The sequence below is a fragment of the Siniperca chuatsi genome, linkage group LG19 (genome assembly GCF_020085105.1).
Source record: "Siniperca chuatsi isolate FFG_IHB_CAS linkage group LG19, ASM2008510v1, whole genome shotgun sequence".
NCBI classification, from domain to species: Eukaryota; Metazoa; Chordata; class Actinopteri; order Centrarchiformes; family Sinipercidae; genus Siniperca; species Siniperca chuatsi.
In genome coordinates, this window is record NC_058060.1 from 4,286,364 (window position 1) to 4,307,516 (window position 21,153).

Here is a 21,153-nt window from a genome sequence, read left to right on the forward strand (position 1 = left end):
CCTTACAGGGAAGGCCTCTCCATTACCACTCTGTGGTGTCCCCGGCTCAGACTGCAAGGAACCTGGGTGTGACAATGGATAACCAGCTGTCCTTAGCTGCCAACATCGATGCAACAACCCACTCCTGCAGATTCATCCTCCACAACATCAGGAGGATACATCCATTCCTCACCCAGGAGGCACTGCAGATTCTGGTCCAGACCTTGTCATCTCGCACCTAGACTACCGCAACTCCCTCCTGGCTGGTGTAGCTCATTCAGAATGCAGCAGCTCTGCTGGTCAACCTACCCAAGTTTTCCCAAACTTTACAGTTCCTCCGCACCCTGCACAGGCTTGCTACTCCCTCACTATGAGGGGGGCTCAGCTACTGCTCAACAAAATCACAACTTCCACAATGGTGGAACAAGACATCGGGACAGCATAAACTCATCTTCCATAACAGACTGAAACTCATCTGTTCAGACTGCACCTTGGCTGATAAAACCCTCTTTCTCTATCTCTCATTGTTTATAAATGTAGCACTTGAACAATTATAATCACTTGTATGTTTACTACATTACCAGACTTTCATAAATCAATGTAAAACAGAATGTAAACAGAAATTCAGCAACCCTGCAGGGTTCAGAAAAAACAAAATACTTTTTAATTGCACTGTAGACAGTAACAACAGTAAGAGAGGTTCCTGCATGAGGTGTAGTGTATTATGAAACTATACAATTCATAGCATTTGAATTATTTTTTTAGCTTTGTTTTCAAACTTGACTACCAAATTCAATAAATGATCAATCAATTCAAAATCAATACAATATTTCTTGAAAATTAAATAGATTTTTAAGGTCATGCTTCCCTGTTCACATGATACACAAAAAATAATCCATCAAGTTCTGAGAGAAGAAAGAATGAAAGAACAGGAAAAAAGAAAGTCAGACCCTGATTATTGCTGTATGTTGTTTGCCTCTTCATCGTGTGTTTTGTTCAATCACCACACATCTCATTTATACTCTTCCAAATATCTGTACTGTTTATTAATAAATTGAGGCTTTAATCTTTTTTAAATGTAAACTTTATACTGTTCCTACCAGAAATAAATTGCTCTGCAACCTAGAACTTTCTGGAGCATTAGGCTCATTTATGTGACGTGCAGGTGCAGGATAATGGATGTGTGTGCACCCATGCTGTTTTCTCATGTCTCTCCAGACTGTCTACAGAGCTGCACATTCCACCCACACACAGACCACTGAATCCACACTACACCCATCTGGCCCAGTGGAAAACTTATAGACTCATTCTGAAAATTATTCTGCACAAGGGGACAGCTGAATTTAGTCAGGGTGAAGTTAGTTGGAATGAACAGGAGGGAGAAAAGCTGAGAAGGGAGATTGGAAAAGGAGAATAAAAGGAAAGGAGAAAATGCACGGAGAGAAGAAAAGGAAGGGAGAAAGGGACAAACACACATTTTGACATTAATTTAGCTTGAATATATTTCAATATCTTGAATACTGTTTTTTCTTTCTTATGACTGTTAGTCAGACTAAACTATTATGAAGACATCACTTTGAGTTTTAGGCAACTTGTGATTTGTCATTATTTGTTATTACACATTTTTTTAGACTAAATGATTATTCAAATAAAGGATATGTTTTATTTCCTTGTCAACAAATCCCAAATCCCAAGAAAACAACATGAATTGGCCCTATTAGCAAATACTGTCTGTGTATTTGATATATCGTATTCCTCTGTGGGGGGGGATCACCAAAGACAGTAGGATGAATTTAGAGCCTCTGGCATGGCTAAAATGAAATTATATATTTGTGAGCTGTTTTTAAAGATTCACGTCTTCTGTAGAAAACCAAAGAGTTTAGAGATGAATGCCACATACAGGGTAGGAAAGTCAGAAAGTAATGAGAGACAGACTAACACATAGTTGGTTTGGGATGTGTTGACAGTAAGAAATATATAGAATAATGGCAAACATACAAAAAAAAATAGATAAATGAATACATAAATCAACAATGAAAAAAAATAAGTTGCACACCTCTTGACATTTTCCTTTGCTGCTTGTAAACATGTCCTTTTCACTACATTCTGAGATTCATTAGTATTCAGTCAACATTACACTCAATGGAAAGTAGCTAAAAGAGGCCCAAATCAATTCCAATAGCGATGTAACCACATGAACACTGAGTAACTGCAGTTCATACACTTTCTGCAGACTGAGGCTACAACACTGACTTTCTGATTTTCACACTGACAATTGTGGACAATTAAGGAAGATTAGAGTGATGACATCCTCTTTGGAGTGCTGTGGAGATAATGGAGCCTGATTGGCTTGGCCTGGAAGCAGACGAGATACAGGCACAGTTCTTACTTACTGGTTCTATACTTTTCATTAGATGCTGTTTGTCTGACTTGTGGTACTTTCTGTGACTTTATCTGCTGTCTAACTGTTTCACTTGCTGCTGTCTTTTCTCAGACACTGAGCAATTCATGTCTTGGGTAGTATGCATTAATAATAAAGTAGAAATTGACAAAGGAGGGAAGTAAAAAGAAATATTTTATATTCTAGAGCAATACTTAAGTAGTATTAATATACTTAAAAAGAACCTGGAAACATTTCTGAATAAATATCACAAAGGATATGGCAGTGTAACTTTTCAGTTCACCTTCAACATGAGCTGTCAATACACCAATTTTCCAGTTAATTTTCTCAATGTCAGCATTTGCAAACCTACTTCTTAAAGGACTTAAGCACAGAATGAAATGGCATTCTACAATCTGAATTCAGCATCTACAACATTTACAAGTTGTCTGATGTTTTTTTAAGATGAGCTGTAATTTTGAAGAAAAGTAGTGTTTTCCATGCTTTTTTCTAGCTTAATCATTTATTAACTCCAACAGCAGCAGTAGCAGAAATATAGGCAGTGCAGCCAATGCCCATGGGTGATGGCACATCCTACGGTCTATTACAGTATTACCAAGTTCAATTATTATGCTGAGGAATTATTTACAGACAGAGGTGTTTATACTGTGTACAAGACTTCACTGCACCAAAGCAGTTTACAGTATATTCCAATGAGCTAACTCATATCCATCAGGTGGCTGTTTATGTTCCTCCTTCTGCGAATGCAGCCGCGGCCCGTGACGTCATCCACTCGACTGTCGCAGGACTTCAGACACAGCACCCAAATGCCCTTATCATCATCTCGGGTGATTTCATCCATGGCCCCCTCTCCTCCACACTAACCAACTTCAACCACGTAAAATGCACAACAAGGGACAATAAAACACTGGACTAACTGTATGCAAATGTCAGTTAGGCATACTCCTCGACTGCTCTACCCCCACTAGGAAAATCTGATCATAACCTAGTATACTTAGGTTGTGGCTTAGTAGTAGAGCAGGTTGTCCACCAATTGGAAGGTCGGTCGATCCCGGCTTCCCCCAGCCCACATGTCGAAGTGTCCTTGGGCAAGACACTGAACCCCAAATTGCTCCCGAGGTGTGTGAGTATGTGTGAATGAGTTAGTTTCTTTGAACTGATGAGCAATTGGTACCTGCCATCAGTGTATGAATGTGTGTGAATGGGGTGAATGTGTTTTGTAGTTGAAGTGCTTTGAGTAGTCGGAAAAGACTAGAAAGGCACTATAAGAACAGTCCATTTACCATTTACCTAGTGGCCACCTACGTGCCTGCTTTCCTACATATCCCAGTCAACACCAGGACTGTTAGGATTTCGTCAGAGGAATCCATGGTAGTCCTACAGATTGGGATGTACTCTGCACTGCACATGGTGAGAATGTCAACAACCTATCAGACTGCATTACGTACTATATTAACTTCTGCATGGACAAAAACAATCAGCTGCTTCCCTGACAACAAGCTCTGAATTAACGGAAGACATCAAATCCCTGTTTATCCAAAAGAACCTGGCTTTCAAGGCTCTGGACAGAGAGGACGCACAGCAAGAAAGATTAAGGAGGCAAAGAATGCATACTGGGAGAAGGCTGAGAGTCAATTTCAGCAGAACAACTCAAAGCAGGTGTGGATTAGGCTAAGGAAGATGACTGATCTCAAACAACAAGGGCCGGGGGTGGAGGGGAGTAAAGAGAAGGCAAACGAGTTTAATCAGTTCTTCAACAGGTTTGACTCAGGTGCCCCGTCACACCCCACCAGCTCCACTGCTGCCAATGCCCTCCCTCTCCTGCACTCTTCTCCCTCCCTCCCTGCTCCTGCCCGCAACTACGAACTCTTTAGAACGTTAGCCCTGCCCCCCCACACTCGCCTGACCTTCACTACCAACCAGATGAATAGGGAGCTGAGGAGGCTCCACCCAGGCCGAGCTGTTAGCCCTGATGGTGTCAACCCCAAGATGCTGAGGGGGTATGCTGATCATCTGGCTGGCATTCTTTGTCACCTCTTCAACCTCTCCCTAGACATGCAGAGGGTGCCCTCCCTATAGAAAACATCATGTGTCGTCCCAGTGCCTAAGAGGGGATGCACCAGTGCTTTCAAAGACTTCAGGCCAGTGGCATTGACCTCTCACATATTGAAGACCTTTGAGAGGCTGGTCCTGCACCTGTGGCCACTGGTGGCTGACTCTCTGGACCCCTTGCAGTCGCTTACCAGGCAAACCTCAGTGTGGATGATACCATCATTTACCTACTGCACAAGGCTTACTCTCACCTGGAGAGGGCCAGGTGCATGGTAAAAATAATGTTTTTTAACTTTTCAAGTGCATTCAACACCATTTAGCCACTCCTGCTTGCAGAGAAGCTTACAGCCATGAAGGTGGACTGTGCCATGATATGCTGGATTACAGACAATCTGACACTATGTGTCAAAGGGAATTCCCAAGTGACATCATGCATAATAAGATCCCCATGAGGGACATACGTAGGGAACCCCCACCCCATTTTAAAATTCATTGAAACTTTTCCTTGTTTACTTCGAAACAAAGTCCTTGGAGTTGTGTTTTAATAATAATCGCTGGCACTGATGATTTTATACTCGAAGAGGGGGCTGCTCACTGTACCTGAAATGGTTATCCTGTTAACATTTCCTGTTGACCAAATCTTTTGGACTAATTATGCTGGTCTGGCCTGGTAGTGTACCCCCACAGCCCCCGCAGCCCCCACAGTCCAAACAGGCCCCGCCCCCGGCTGTACTCATAAAGCACCACTCCATATTATCAAGTGTGCCTGATGTAGCCACGGCTATAAAACTATTTCTTGAGACTGTCGAGGCTGGCCACCCTGAGTATACGTGCTGTAAGAAACAGATACTGTAGTCCTAGTAATGTACATGTATTCACAATTGATGTTATCTTTTTCTGTTTGAAAAACCGATTTAAAAATATGCTGGCTTAAAGGAAAAGCTCTGTCTTCACAGTAGCTTAACAATTGTGTAACAATCTGAGTTGAGTGGGCAGGTGGGCTTTTTACAATAATTTTGATAATGAAATCCTGCACTCTGCGACAATGAGTAATGAGGAGGAGTCAAATACAGAGTACCGTGAACAGCTCCAGCAATCATGGCCGTCACAGGATCAGCACCTTGACAGTAGTTGTGACACTTTAAAAAGCTCCAACTGTTTAAAATGTACTCAGTACAATTAACTCCATAATCTGTGTCCAGTGTTCTAAAGTGGTCTGTTAAATCTTGTGCATTTGAAATGATTTAGTATCCTCACTATGAAAGGTGTTAAATTTCGCCTGCTCTTTTCTGCAAGGAAGGGGCCCACTCTGGGTTAGCTGCGGGGGGGGCTCACATTTCCGTTAGGGTGCTGATGCTGGTTAATGGGTAAATAATCACAATAGTGTTTTTTGTCATTTCATGTCTCTTTCATAGCTACATACTTTTAAATTGTAATCAGCCAAATCGAGCCCCTTCTGTGGTACATAGAGGCACTCTACATTATTCAAAATTATTCTATTCATTCTAGCTACATGCCAGCGTATTCTATATTTTCTAGGAGGCAATAAAAGCTTGTGGTCTTTAAAGCCTGAGTGCTGCATTTGAACTGTTAACCACCCAATGTGTTTGCAAGCTTTCTGCATAGAGCACTACATCAATGCACTTTGCATGTTGTCATAGATATATAGCCTATTGTCATAGGACTGTTTTCAGGACCCAAATGCAGAAACTCACTGAACAGAACTGGGTTTAGTTGGACAATTTTTATTGTGCAGATAATTGTAAGCTAGCGGAGAATCCGGCGTGGTCAGATTCAACCAGACCAGGTCGGAGACGAGACTGGCGGCGCTCCGGACGCAGACAAGGTGGGCTGGCTCTGGACTGGCGAGCGTAACGGGAAGGCTGAGCCGACCAGGCGGAGGATCACTGAAGCCGGGCGTGTAGTGCGGGTAGCCGGCAGTCTCCGGAGGCGAAATCGGCCGGATGGCGAGAGGGGCGTGGTAATGGGTATCTGGATGATCCGAAAGGCAGACTGAGGTAGTGATCACCGGCAGAGCGAGAGTCTGTAACAAAGACAAATGGAGTTTTTACCAAGGTGAGAAACAAAACCGAAACTTCACTTATCTTAAGCTCTGCGGGAGCCATTAAGTTATATTCGTACGTATTTTTTTGTGGTATTGTTATCAAATTTGAGCTTGAACTAGGTAAGGCTTCATGCTATTGTCCCATTGTGTTTTTCAGCTAATAAGTCCCAGCTAGTCATTTGCAGGCATCTGTTTGCAAAAAAATATTCAGGCGGCAATAAAAACTTTCTTTTTCTGTGTGTTCAATGCCAGTAGCACTTACAGTGATTCTGACTATTGGGGGAAAAAACTTCAGAGTGTTACCTTTCAAAGATCCTAATGGTTCAAGAATGGGTTTCAATTTATTTTGGGTATACCTTGAATAGGTGTTTTAGGCTAATTTTACAGGAACAGGGTAAACATTAACAATCCAGTGAAACAGAATCATATTAGCAACGTAGTCTTTTTAGCATATAAAATTGTTTTTGGAAAAACTGGCAACATTTTGGTACCTGATCCAGAATTGTAACAGTGTATATGCTGACTTCCCAGTCAAATAGGCAATTCCATTTTTTATCAAGATGTAAATACATTAATTTCTTTTTAAGCATAGTCATGCCATTGCTTTTCCCTAGGCCACATGCCCAGTAGACCTTTGGTTGTGTAGATTAAAGTACTTTTCAAATGAGATATATATTATTTGTTTCAAGCAATGCCAGTGTTGAAATACTGACATCAAGTGGCATTCATTTCATTTTGTTAATTGCCTATATTTTCTAACTCTACCATACCAGTCAGTTCCAAAAGAACTCCACTCCATTAGCAAATGTGTATTCAAAATAAACATGTTATGACGACAGTAGTGTGAAGCATCAGTAAAGGCCAATATAAACACCAGATCCTATGGGAGATAGTAGTTCTAGTGGTGCAAGAGTGACCACCTGAGGTTTGATCAGATGATGAGTTTCCAGATGGATTATTAAGACCAACTGATTCCTTGCTCTTTCCAAAGAATTTTTGTCAAATCTAACACTAAACTAACAAAACATCATGTGACACTATAGATTAGCTCATTAGAACATCAAAAGCTGTTTGCTGAAACTTACTTTGTCTTCTGTCCTTCAAATAATCTTCAAAAAAGGAACAGACCCTGTAGCGGCTCTGTCGGTGCATTTTTCACATTGTTCACCTATGTAGATTCAAAATTGCAACAGTAAGTTATTACTGTAAGTGAAATGGCTACACCCATGACTTGTTCAAGACAGCCTTTGTTTTGATGTCATTACACACAGGGAATTGTAGTATCAATGTAATACACCTTAGCTATGAATGAATGAATACTTTTATTTTTGTATCTGGCCATTTACATGACCCATCCCTCATGGAATTATTCAGACACATTAACAACAAACCAGTTATTCTGGCATGTAAACCCACCATCATCTAACAGCACAATACAGCAACATCATCCAAACATAAACATAAACCGCCCACAAATGACACTCCAGGAGATATCCAACAATGGAAATTAAAGCTATGATTTACTGATTCAACAAATAATCAGACCAATTATCATTAGAACATAACCATATTTCCCTGAAGCCAATGAACTTTGTAAATCTGGTTCAGAATGAAATGGTCTTTATGGTTGGGAACCACTGTGTTATTGAACACACTATAATAATAAGATGCATTGCTACAACAACTGGCATCATCGATGCCATCTATTTGTGGTAACTGCACCCACAAGGACCCAGGTTTGCTAAAGAATTGTTCCACTTTCACAAGTATACAGTATGTGTAACAGACACAGTAAATATTCAACTTCAAATAATTATTACAAAAACAAGCACCATTCATACTGTATATATAACACTGTATTATAAAGAGTTCTCAAAGACACACTAGACTCTTTTGAGAAGACACAATGTCTAACAAAGACCATGGAGACAGCTTATGTACTGTATGTGCATGTCTCATTTGTAAAAATATCCAAATATTAAACCACCTTTCTCACTCCATGTGTTGTGTGAATATATACATAGTCAAATTCTCAAGTTTCTAAAAAATGGAAGTTAAAATAAAAATTGATTCTCAAACCATACCTGTATGGTTTGGGGTTTCCTTTTGCCCTGTCTCTTTGAGCTCTTGCTCCCATCCTCATTGAAGCCTCCCGGAACCATGTTCAAGTGTCCTAGAGAGTGGCTTTCAGGGTCTTTTGTGACAGCTACACCTAAAGGAGCAAAGTTTTGCAGAGTAAGTGTCAAAAATATATGCTGTATCATTCATTAAATGTAACTCCACAGTTCAAAATAAAAAAATATTAACTCAGTGGATTTTAACAACTTCTTATGTAACATACCCAAGTAAAAAAATTGGTCTTTGCACACCTGTATACAGACAGGCAGGTAGAAAAGGCAACGTTTCAAGACTAAAAATCCTAATGCACACTGTCAACTCCCTGTTTAGAATTTATTACAAATTACCTTCATCAGGCATTTCCCACATGTTAAACAACCACAGCATTGCTGAATTCAGTGTTGTGTTGACAGGTGATTTTTTTTTTACTAAAGTAATGAAGCAAATATTATGCAAGACTGCATTCATGATATTAGTAAACTGAATTTTTATGAATCACTACAAACCTTGCCCAGCTTTATCCACAAAAGCCCTTTCTGATTCACCACTTCCACATCATGGCTTAGAGATCCTGCATAATATCACACAAGAGGACATTTAACATAACCGGCCTTTTTTAATAGCATTATAATTTAAAATACTTCAGTTTTGAAATCATTGTGTCAGTAGCAAATCAAGGAAGTAATATCACAAACCTAAAAAATGTCAATGTAGCGCCATTGTAAACAACCTTTTACGCCCATAGTAAGTCTGTCAATATACTGTATAGCCACATTCAAATTCTAGTCACTAGTCAAGTCAAATGTTTTTTCAGGGGTGAAATTAAAACAACATGAATTTTTCAATACACACCTGCATCATGAGGCCCCCCCATCCGTCTCGTTGAGTTCTTTCTTCAAGTGCTTTAACTTGACCAGTCATCTTTTAGCACCATTTCATAACAGAAGTTATCTCATTGCACTTTTCCTGTAGAGCAGGTCTAGACTGTAATCTTTATAATATTATTTACAGTGACCTAACAAATCCGACCATGAGCAAGCGTTTGGCGACAGTGGCAAGAAAAAACTTCCTTTTAACAGGCAGAAACCTTGGTCAGAAACAGACTCAATGGTGGGCGGCCATCCGCCGCTGCCATGTTAGGTTTTGAGAGAGAGAGAGAGGGGTGGGGGAGAGAGAAGCACAATGCAAATAATGTAATGGTAGTGGTAATATTAATATTAATAAAATAATAATAATAGGAATGATAGTCATAGGAATAATAATGACAATAATAGTATCAAAGCCAATAACAACTGTAGTAGCAGTTGTCGAGCACAACCACAGATCGAGTCTCTGCAGCTCCGGAGGTAGAAATACCTGCTGAAAGCAAGAGAAGGAGAGAGGAGAGAGACAAGAAAGCACAAAACTATGGGAGAGCGAAGATGTCGAGTTAGTAACATGCAGTAATGAGATAAAAATGCATACAGATGGAGAGGGAGAGGAGGAGAGAGGAAAGAGGTGCATCATGGGAAGTCTCCCGGCAGTCTAGGCCTATAGCAGCATAACTAAGGGATGGTTCAGGACTCACCCAAGCCAGCCTTAATAATAAGCTTTATCAAAGAGAAAAGTCTTAAGCCTACTCTTAAATGTGGAGATAGTGTCTGCCTCCTGAACCCAAACTGGGACTTGATTCCACAGAAGAGGATCTTGATAACTAAAGACTCTGGCTCCCATTTTACTTTTGGAGACTCTAGGAACCACAAGTAACCCTGCATTCTGGGAGCGCAGTGTTCTAGTGGGGTAATAAGGTATTGTGAGCTCTTTAAGACACAATGGTGCCTGACCATTAAGAGCTTTGTAGGTGAGGAGAAGAATTTTAAATTATATTCTGGATTTTACAGGGAGCCAGTGCAGAGAAGCTAATATTGGAGAAATATGATCTCTTTTCCTAGTTCTTGTCAGTACACAGCATTCTGGATCAACTGGAGAGTCTTAAGGGACTTATTCGTGGAGCCTGATAATAAGGAATTGCAATACTCCAGCCTAGGAGTAACAAATGCATGGACTAGTTTTTCTGCATCATTTTGAGACAGGATGTGACTGATTATGTCAGTGAAAGAAGGCAGTCCTTGAAGTTTGTTTCATGTGGGAGTTAAAGGATAAATCCTGATCAAAGATAACTCAGAGGTTCCTTACGGTGGTGCTGGAGGCCAGGGCAATGCCATCTAGAGCAACTATATCTTTAGATAATGTGTCTCGGAGGTGTTTGGGGCCAAGTACAATACCTTCAACTTTGTCAGTTTAACAAATTGCAGGTCATCCAGGTTATAAAGTCCTCAAGGCATGCTTGAAGTTTAGCTAACTAGTTTCATCTAGCTTGATCGATAGATATAATTGGGTATCAACTGCATAACAACGAAAGTTTATCGAGTGTTTCCTCATAATATTGACTAAAGGAAGCATATATATGGTGAATAGAATCGGTCCAAGCACAGAACCTTGTGGAACTCCATGCACGGAGGACTCACCGTTAACATGTACAAACTGAGATTGATCAGATAGATAGGATTTAAACCAGCTTAGTGCGGTTCCTTTAATGCCAATTGAATGTTCCAGTCTCTGTAATAGGATGTGATGGTCAATGGTGTTGAATGCAGCACTAAGATCTAAGGTAATTTGTAAGAAGAGGTTTAATTACAGCTATTTTAAAGGACTGTGGTACATAGCCCGTTAATAAAGACAGATTGATCAAATCCAGTAAAGTAGTGCTAACTAAAGGTAAAATGTCTTTAAGCAGCCTAATTGGAATGGGGTCTGGTTTAGAGGCTTAGATGAAGAAATTGTTGAAGTTAGTTGAAGAAGGTATATAGGAGCAAAGCAGTCAAAACATATATTAGGTTTTACAGTTGTTTCTCTGTCAGCCTGGCTACAGTGCTGAAAAGAAACCTGGGGTTGTTTCTATTTTCCTGTATTAATGATGAGTATTAGGCTGCTCTGGCAGTATGGAGGGCTTTCCTATATGTTTTAAGACTATCTTGCCAGAGTAAACGCGATTTTTCCAGGTTGTTGGAACGCTTGTTGTTCCTTTCAAGTTTGTTTTAATTTGTGGCTTTGGGGGTTATACCATGGAGCTAACCTTCATTGTATTATTATTTTCTTTGTTAGAGGGGCGATAGAGTCGAGTGTCGTTCACAGTGAGCCTGCAGCACTATCAACAAGATGATCAATTTGGGAGGGGCTGAAATTAGCATAGGAGTCCTCTGTTATATTGAGACATAGCATTGAATTAAATGCAGATGGGATCACTTCCTTAAATTTAGCTACAGCACTAGGATGCTACATCATTAAGGATGCAAGGGCTTCTTACTTTGCTAACCTAATTTCCTCCAGCAAAAGCACCATCATGTTGACACCATCAACAACATTGTCATTCATGCACCTCCAGTTGTGCCTGTCTTTTCAACTCAGGATTACAGTAACTTTCTCTTTCTTTGTGAACATCATCCCCTCTTTTACTCCCTTTTCTGCTTATATATTTCTGACCTCTCAGGTCATCTGGGACAGGTCTGCTTTCTGTCCCCCGAGACAAAACTAAACATGGAGAAGCAACATTCAGTTTTTATGCACTACATATCTGGAAGTCCCAGAAAACTGCAGGTCTGGTGCAACTCTTAGTTCTTTTAAATCAAGGCTGAAGACTTCTCCGTTTTCCGCTACCTTTTATTAAAATCAAATAATGATTAATTTCTTACACTGCACTTTAGCATTTACTCTCCTGTTTTATCTTGTTTTTATTTTCTATTAAACTCTTTTTAATTGTATTTAAATGTCTTTTTATATTGTCCTATGTTGCGTTTATGTTTATTTAACATTGTATTGTTTAAATTGCCTTGTTGTTGAAAAGTGCCATACAAATAAGCTCACCTTGCTTTACCTTGTCTCCAACATTCAAATAAATCATCAATACAGTAAGTGAAATACTCACACTTTAATACTTTTGTAGCAACATTTTTTAGATCTTCTTCCAAACAGTGATCCAGCTTCATTTGCATGCTACTGAAGACATGGGCTGTGTAATGAACATTGCTAAAATGGTAGTAAGTAAATGCAAGTCATAAAGCCTGGATTTCACAGCAGAAAACTATGAATATCCATGTGTTAAACAAAACATGATGAAGTGCGGTTTATTTACCTGTAAACTAAAAGTAAATAAACAGGAAGTTTTTTACTCTTTCAAATAACAATAGTTCTGAGTCTTTTTGATGTTTTATGAACATTTCAGGAGCAGTTTGTTTCTCTAGCAGACACCAAATACAGAACCCTTAAATTAATGAAACACTAAATATGTGGCTGATCCGTGGGCTGTACTCTGACAATTTGAAGCTTTATTTACTCAACAAAAGGTCCAGATGTCAATGTCCCTTTCATTAAAATTATTTCAAAATTAAAATTAATTATTTAAAGCCACATTATTGAGCTATGACTGGTATTTCCTTTTGATGAAACAGGTGACTGTTACTAACATAGGGGGAAACACACAAAATCATCTCTGTACTATTTCAAGTTGTGTTACCTCATGCGCTTACCATTTTGAAGCTGGAGTCTAAAACATGTGCCATTGCAGTTTTTTAAAATTCCTTCTTTCCACTCCTTTTCCTCAGCTGCAAACTGCTTTCTGTCTTTTACGAGCCTGTCCTTGTGTGGCTGTTGGCCCTTACATTTAGGACACTTCTTGCAAGCAACATAGATCTTGTCCTTGTTAAATTGTGTGCCCCCTTTATATCTGCAACAACAGGATGAAGTTAGTGCTTGATGAAACTTAAGTAAGTGTTAGCAGAGCTATTTCCTGTATAGCCTATAATATTGCCTGTAATGTTGGACAGTTATAGCATTTTTCAGCAAAATCACAATTCTTCTGTTTTTGTTCATTGTTTTTATGTCACAATTGCTTTGGCAATGTAAACGTCTGTTTCCCCCAGCCAATAAAGCCCCTTTAAACTTAATTTAAAACATGTCAATACCAACTAGGGTTTCACTACACGATTATCATGGCCAAAAGAATTCACTATAACAATATTATCACGTTATCTATAGAAAATTTAAAAAAGTTAGCTAGCTAAAAACTAGCTAAAAGCTAACTAGTTACTGCGTCTTCTTCTTTTTTATGTTTTAGGACGGGTGGCAACCAGCATTAAGGTGCATTACCGCCACCTACTATGACAAAGTGAGAATGGAAAGAAACAGAAATGATTTAAGAGGTGCTGGATTATTTATATGATATTATCATATGTGTATTTCATTTTTAAATATCACAGTTATCGTCAATACCGGTATATCGCGACACCCCTAGTACCAACAATGTCTATTTACAGTTAACAGTTATAGTAACCCTTCTCTGTCTCATCCTCAATGAAAGTTCTTTATCAAGGCATACAAAGATGGACCAATAGCTATCACAACTAGCTAGCTTACATTAGGTTCAGTCATAGATCTATAACTACACGTATACTGTCTCTATGAAGTTCAGTAATGCAATGTAATACTGATATTTCTCTATTTTTTATGACCTTTCATCTTTACGCCATAAATAATGCTCATATTTATGACCTATTACCTATGGAACATAATAAATAAATGTATTACCCGTTGAGGTTCTTCAGAGTAGAGATTGTCTGTCCAATGCAGTAACGCTAGTCAAGTTACCAGACTATCAGTCCGGTAAAAAGGAGTCCAGCACAATGATGTATCCATGGCAACGATTGTAGAAATCCTGCATTATTTTTTTCCCACCCATATTCCACGAAGACCTGCCCCTACTCTGCCTCTGATTGGCTCTGACCCTGACATTTTTTTCTAACCCTAACCATCTCACTCCGCATGCCTAAACCTAACCAACCAAACCAACAAAGGCAACAAACACTAGCCAATCAGAGGCAGAGTAGGGTGGGTAGAGTGAACAGAACACAATATTACACACTGAAATATAAAAAAGGAAAAATAAATGTAAAATGTACATAGCCTACTGTTCATATTCTGACCCTTCACAGTAGCCGAGCGGGTCATTTTTGACCTGACCGGTATTCCTTTATAATTTGTCACTATACCAAATTTAAACCAGTAATGCATTATGTATCCATAAATATCTTATCAGTCATCAATGAATGGGTGATTGATCCTTCATTAAAGTTTCAGAGAGCAGAGCGATTTTTCTTTAGGTTTGACACTATTAGTTTATAGAGAAAATATATTCAGAATCACACTATATCATGATCTCATGTTATCTAAAACAGGAGAAAATGACAGTCATAATTATTTCTATTATTATTGAAAGTGAGGGATGCAACAACATTTTTGAATGGTAGGTTTCATTATAACCATTAAAACCACCAACCACCACTGCCAACATGCCAGTATGTAGTTTCATTGTTTCAAAATTCCCCATAACCCTTTATCTTTATATGACCCCCTCTGGTGACTTTATAATCCCTTTGAATTTATACCAGCTGCACAAAAATAAATAATTTTGAAATATTTCCATTTTTGAATATTCTGGACTACTTTAGGAAAAGTCATCAAATTCCAGGCTTAAATATTGTCATATAGGGTGTCTGTTTGACTCAAACAGTATGTAAGCGTTAATTAGTAGTAAAATGTTGTTAATAAGGTACAGACTATAGCTTCAGATTTTTACTTTGTAACTCAATGAAGGACACAGTTACACTATTGTCACTGATATGAGAGAACAGAATCAATTAAGTCCCTCCTGTACAAACATACTGTACATTGTGACTGTGAAAACAGATTGACTATACAAATTAGCATCTTGAGAGATGATCCATTGGAGTATATTATGTATGTATATTTGTTACATCCTATATCACTTTGCCAATTCCTCTCTTTGTTGTCGTTCAACAGTTGCACTTTGATTCCCTAGAGACCACAGATGTTAGAGAGGTTTTAAGAGAGATTCTCAACATGTGTATGCTCTTGAAGGATAAAAATGAACATAGAGTATATAAACTTTTAAGTTTCAATAGTATATATTTAATAATATGTTCGTTTAGAACCGTGGATTTGAAATAAAACAACCATGAAGTCAAACTTGTTGCTCTTTATATACAACCCCAAAAAAGGCAGCATTGCATTAATAAAAACTGCCACTTATGCCAAAGGAGCAAAGTTTTTGCCATAACTCATACAAATTGAATGTACTGTTTGCTTTAGCTTATGTGGTAAAGGTTTTTTAATATAATTTGGGGAAAATTGTAGTTTTTGAATTTCATGGTTTGCAGTAACATTTGACAAAAACTTTGTTTACATCTCCAAAGAATGTGGTTGTGTTCTAATTTATTCATTTGTCCCTCGTCCTCCTCCTCCTCCTGATCTAATAACGCAGGTGAGGGAGGTGTACAGCTCTATATCTCTCTGCAACTCTGTACGACTGCTCTATTATGCACTGTATTCACTAAGCTGCGCCCACTCATTAGCAAGCCAATGAAATCTGAAGGATTTGATTTAGAAATCACTATCAAAACTATACCATACCACACATTCTGTTTCTATCTGAAATACCGGTATGTCCCATTATGGAAGCTAAATATGCTCTAAGCTCCATTTCACTGTGACATAAAGTCCTAGCCCCTGATAAACGGTCCCATGAAAGCCTCTAAATAAGTAAGTGAATTTGAATGTGACTTCCAGACTGTACTGGCAGACAGGAATTGCAGGGAAGTAGTATATAAAGGGGACATTTTTTGTGCATGCGCATGACCTATGATGCATGAGCATCCATGAGTGACGTTCATGTCTGGGGTGCGGACATGCCTGGTCGCGTCTGACAGTGTGGGTTTCTCTTTACCTCTTCAGTCTACCTACCATTGCTCTATACCTGATTACCCATGGGAATCGATCTTACGTAATAAAATCAGACTCCTACTCCAAAATTAATCTGAAATAAATAGAAATGAAACAGGGATTCTCCAAGTACCATACAATTCACAAGATTTATTGCAGATGAAAGATTAAACTGGGATAAAAAACGTATTAATAATGTATGCCATTTCCCATATTTCTCCCTGGTTCAGAAGAAGCTTTTGAGAAAGATCCACCTGAACCTCTTTTTTTTAAGATAAATGTTTTTCAAACATGCTTATTTATGTTTAAATACATGAATTGCAAGCGAGATCTTCCAGATAATTTTCATAATTTTTATTTTATATACTCAGATAATCTTATAGGGATGCCTCAATCAGACCATATGTCCGTGAAAGGAAGAGGGATGTGTGAAGGGAAGAGGACCCCTGTTTTTCAGCACACACACATATAATTCTAGTATCTATACTGGAATTCCCAGTTCCCATCACAGACATCCACAGATGTGAGCTCATTACATGAAGAGAATAAGACACCCCTGTTTTACATCCTGCATCTGACTTTGTAGAAAATACAATTAATATTTATTTATTTATGAATACGTCACAATCCCTCACTAACATATCGGGATATGTTTTAGCCCAAGAAACAGCAGTTTTTTCCCTATTGCATCAATATTGCACTCTATTATTATTATTTACACCAATGAGTTTAGGATTACTTTTTTAAAATTACATTATTTGCTTGTTGTCTCCTATATTATGATTTGGCAAATAAATCAACAAAATTGTGTGCACATGCAAAATAGACCATTTCTATTAAAAAGTAAATATAAAGAGTTTCTACATGTTACGGTGTCCTGTAACTTTGATAATTCCAGTATAGATGGTCCCAGTTTCCATCACAGAAGGCCACAGATGTGAGCTCATCACATGAAGAGAATAAGACATCCCCGTTTTACATCCTGCATCTGACTTTGTAGAAAATACAATTTTTATTTATTTATTTATCTATGAATATATTATAATCCTTCACTAACATTTCCTTTACTGTCAGAATAATTTTACAACGAAAGAGGCACATAGCATCCTTAGTAACCATAGTAACACCATCATTCCTACATGCACACACATCACGAGAGGAGAGGAGAGGCCCGGCACTGCTGAGATGACTCTGCGTATATATAAATATATGTAGGCTATTGTTTTCCCCGCTTTTCCTCTGATGGTCTGAGTAACTCTTTAGATTGACGCAAGTCGCTTTTCAATGAAGAAAATTGCAAAGCCCAGCGAGAAAAGTCGCCAGTGTGCACAGATGCAAAAAGTACTTCATTACATTTATTAAAACAACTGGCGATCTGAGGACGTATGGGGACATGTTTTAAAACTTAAGGAAAGGAAAGGATAAAAGGGCTAGATTTATTTCCTTTACTCAACACCTCTCATCCGATGGTGGGGTCTTGCGTGCCAATGATAATCACACACACATGTGAGGATGTAGCCCCACTTTTCACATCCTCTATCTGTCTGCAGCGTATCACTATTAGTTTGTGGGAAATAGACCCAAATGTCATTTATTAACACCCTAACCCAGTGTATCTACTGTGGGAAAATACATATTAAAGTGTAAAAAGAAAAAAATTAACACCTCCTGGTGCGAAAAGAAAGAGTGACTGACCCTCCTTTACACCACACTCACACACACACAGAGAGAGACTGAAGAGGTGAAAGCCTACACTGTGAGGCGTGAATGGGCATGCTCGCACCCCAGACATGCGGTGTACATGCAGATGCTCGTGCACCATAGGTCATGCACGTGCACGAGTGTCTATTAGCCCCATGCGTGTGCAAGAAAAATGTCCCCCTTATATACTACTCAGGGAGAGTGGCAAGAGGCAAGATGGGGTATTTGCTATTCTCGTTAACAAATTGTGCAATCCTGGTCATATCACGGTTAAAGAGCATGTGTGCAGCCTGGACATTGTTTGTGGTGAGCCTACGTCCATATTATTTACCAAGAGACTTTTCCATGCTATCATTCTGGTTGTTTAAGTTCCTCACTCAACTAACACGGCACTCGCGATTGAGGTCATACACCCAGTCATCACGAGACTTCAGACAGAGCACCCGAATGCCTTCATCATGATGTCTGGTGTCACAACTCCCGCCAGCTCATAATATTCATTCTGTTGTTTTGCTCTGTTCATCCTGCCATCATTCTAACTCTCTTGTCATTCCAGATCCAGCCAATCCCTCCTGCCCTGCAATAACCCCTTTCCCACCAGTTCAATCACCTCCAACTTTCCCCTCATTAGTCCCTCAGTATATATACCAGCCCATGTTCACTCATTCCCTACCAGGCTGTCAAGTTTGCATCTGCCCTAGCTTTCCAGCCTTTGCTTTCTGCCTGCCGGACCATTGTTCTTTGGATTCTCTGCCTGACCCCTACTTGGATGAGTTAGCCTGTTCTGACTGATTACCTTGTATTGATCCCTGCTTGCCTTTTGACTGAAGTAAATGAGAACTTTCATCTTAACCTGATCGTCTGTGTGTTGTGCCTCTGGGTTCATGCTTGCCATTTCCCTGAGACTGTCCAACCAGGGGAAATATGACACTGGACCTGCTGTATGCCAATGTTAAGGAGGCACAGTTCCATAGCCCTCCCTCCCCTCAGAAGATCAGATCACAACCTGATCCACCTTCTGCCCCTCTACAAGCCTCTAGTCCAGCTGTAGCCTCTGACTATTAGGACTGGAAAGAGATGTGCTCTGTAATTCACATGGAGAGTACGCTGATGGACTCACAGATTTGATAACGGGGTACATCAACTTCTGTGAGTTTAGTTGCTGTTTTCCTAACAACAAACCTTGGCTCACCAGAGATGTCAAGGTCGTCTTGAATGAGGCCTTCAGAGACGGGGAGAGGGAAGAGGTGAAATGGGTTCAGAGAGAACTTAAGGTGAGGATTAAACAAGGACAGCTACAGGAGATAACTGGAACAAAAACCCCAACAGGACAATGTGAGGGATCTGTGGAGTGGCATGAGGAGTATCAAGGGGGGACCTGAATTTGGCCAATAAGTTGAATCTTTTTTCTCAACAGATTTGATGGCAGGGGCCCTGTTTACCCCTCCCCAAGCTCTTTCAACCACCTTCCCCCTCAACTCCCCTGTTGTACTGTCCCCCCTCCCCCACATATTCTCTCCAACAACACCATGCCTGTCCCCCCCAACAACACTACACTGGCTTTCTCCTCCCTCACAGCTACTGCACTGCACACCAGCCTTCACAGCGGAGCAGGTGAGAAGAGAGCTGGATAGACTCTGCCCAGGCAAGGTTGCGGGTCCCAACACCGTCGGCCTGAGGGTACTCAAAGAGTGTTCTGCCCAGCAGTGTGGAGTATTCCAGCGCATCTATAACCTTAGCCTGAGTCTGGAAAGGGTCCCTGTGTGTGGAAGACATCCTGCCTGGTTCCTGTACCTAACAAGGCACATCCTGGTGCCTCCAATGACTACAGACTGGTGACACTGACTTTCCACCTGATGAAGTCCCTGGAGAGACTGGTCCTGTCACACCTACAGCCCTTGGTTAAACCATCACTTCAATTTGCCTACCAGCCAAAGGTGGGAGTGAAAGACGCCATCATCTTCCTGCTTCACCATGCCTATGCCATCACCCTACTGGGGCAGCATGCCAACAGAATCAACAAGCTCATCAGCGAGGCTGGCTCTGTCCTGAGGTTGGAGCTTGATTCTTTGATGGTGGTGTCAGAGAGGAGGATGTTGCGCAAACTGCGGAGCATCATGGCCAATGGCTCTCACCCTCTCCACAACGTGCTGGTCATGCACCGGAGCATTTTCAGCAGTAGACTGTTACCACCACGATGCACGACAGAACACCACAGGAAAGCCTTTCTTCCCGTGGCAATCAAACTCATCTTTTGTTTTTTTTGTTTTTTATGCTGTCTATGGAAAGCACTTTGTGCTTCTATCTTAAAAAGTGCTATACAAATAAAATAATAAGAAAATAATAATAATAATTCTTCTTCTTCTTCTTATTATTATTATTATTATCTACCTCATATCGAGAGATGGATAGCAGAGGCATGGGGTGCTGAGGTGGCTCCAGCCTCCATTTCAGCTTTGTTCTCCTCTTTTCATTTAATCTCTCTTTCTCTCTAGATTACTGTTTGTCATGGATTACAATAATTACAACTAACTAATAATGTGCAATAATGGGACATTACATGCAATATCATGGACATAATCATGAACATTACAAACTAACCATATACACTTGTATACACCTGTATTTCAGATTTGATATTGTACATGCTGTGGTAGTTTTGGTGTTGACACTTCCTGTTTTATTTTGTAGTAGTCTCCTTCCCTTGTGTGTCTTGTGTTTTTACTTCCTGTCTGTGTTTTCCCTCTAGTTTTGATTGTTGGTCCTCCCTTGATTGTTTGCACCTGTGTCTCGTTGTCTCACCTCCCCTTGGGTATTTAGTCTGGGTCTTTTCTTTGTTCTGGGTTGGATCATTGTTGTACACATGGTGTTGTTCCTTGCCAAGCCCTTGACTGAGTTTATCTTGGATTCTTTGTTCTCTGGTGAACCTTGTTTGGATTTTGGATTTTTGGATTTTGGCTTTTGTCTGCTCATTACCTGTCTGCTCACCTCTGCCTGTTCTTGC

At 39.8% G+C, this 21,153-nt stretch overlaps 1 protein-coding gene and 1 long non-coding RNA gene across 2 annotated transcripts in view; both read right to left on the reverse strand.

Annotated features, from left to right (window-relative positions):
- plppr5b (phospholipid phosphatase related 5b) overlaps positions 1-21,153 on the reverse strand; it is a 230,840-nt gene that overhangs the window by 192,832 nt on the left and 16,855 nt on the right. The window contains exon 6 of the mRNA XM_044176787.1: positions 19,270-19,371. Coding sequence (XP_044032722.1) covers positions 19,270-19,371 — 102 coding nt within the window. The remainder of the gene's footprint in view (positions 1-19,269; positions 19,372-21,153) is intronic.
- Positions 5,252-9,733, reverse strand: LOC122866746. Its single transcript, XR_006375798.1, has 5 exons — positions 9,468-9,733; positions 9,122-9,186; positions 8,582-8,709; positions 7,583-7,665; positions 5,252-6,476 (listed from the first exon to the last, which is right to left on the reverse strand). It is a non-coding gene; the product is annotated as an uncharacterized LOC122866746 (long non-coding RNA).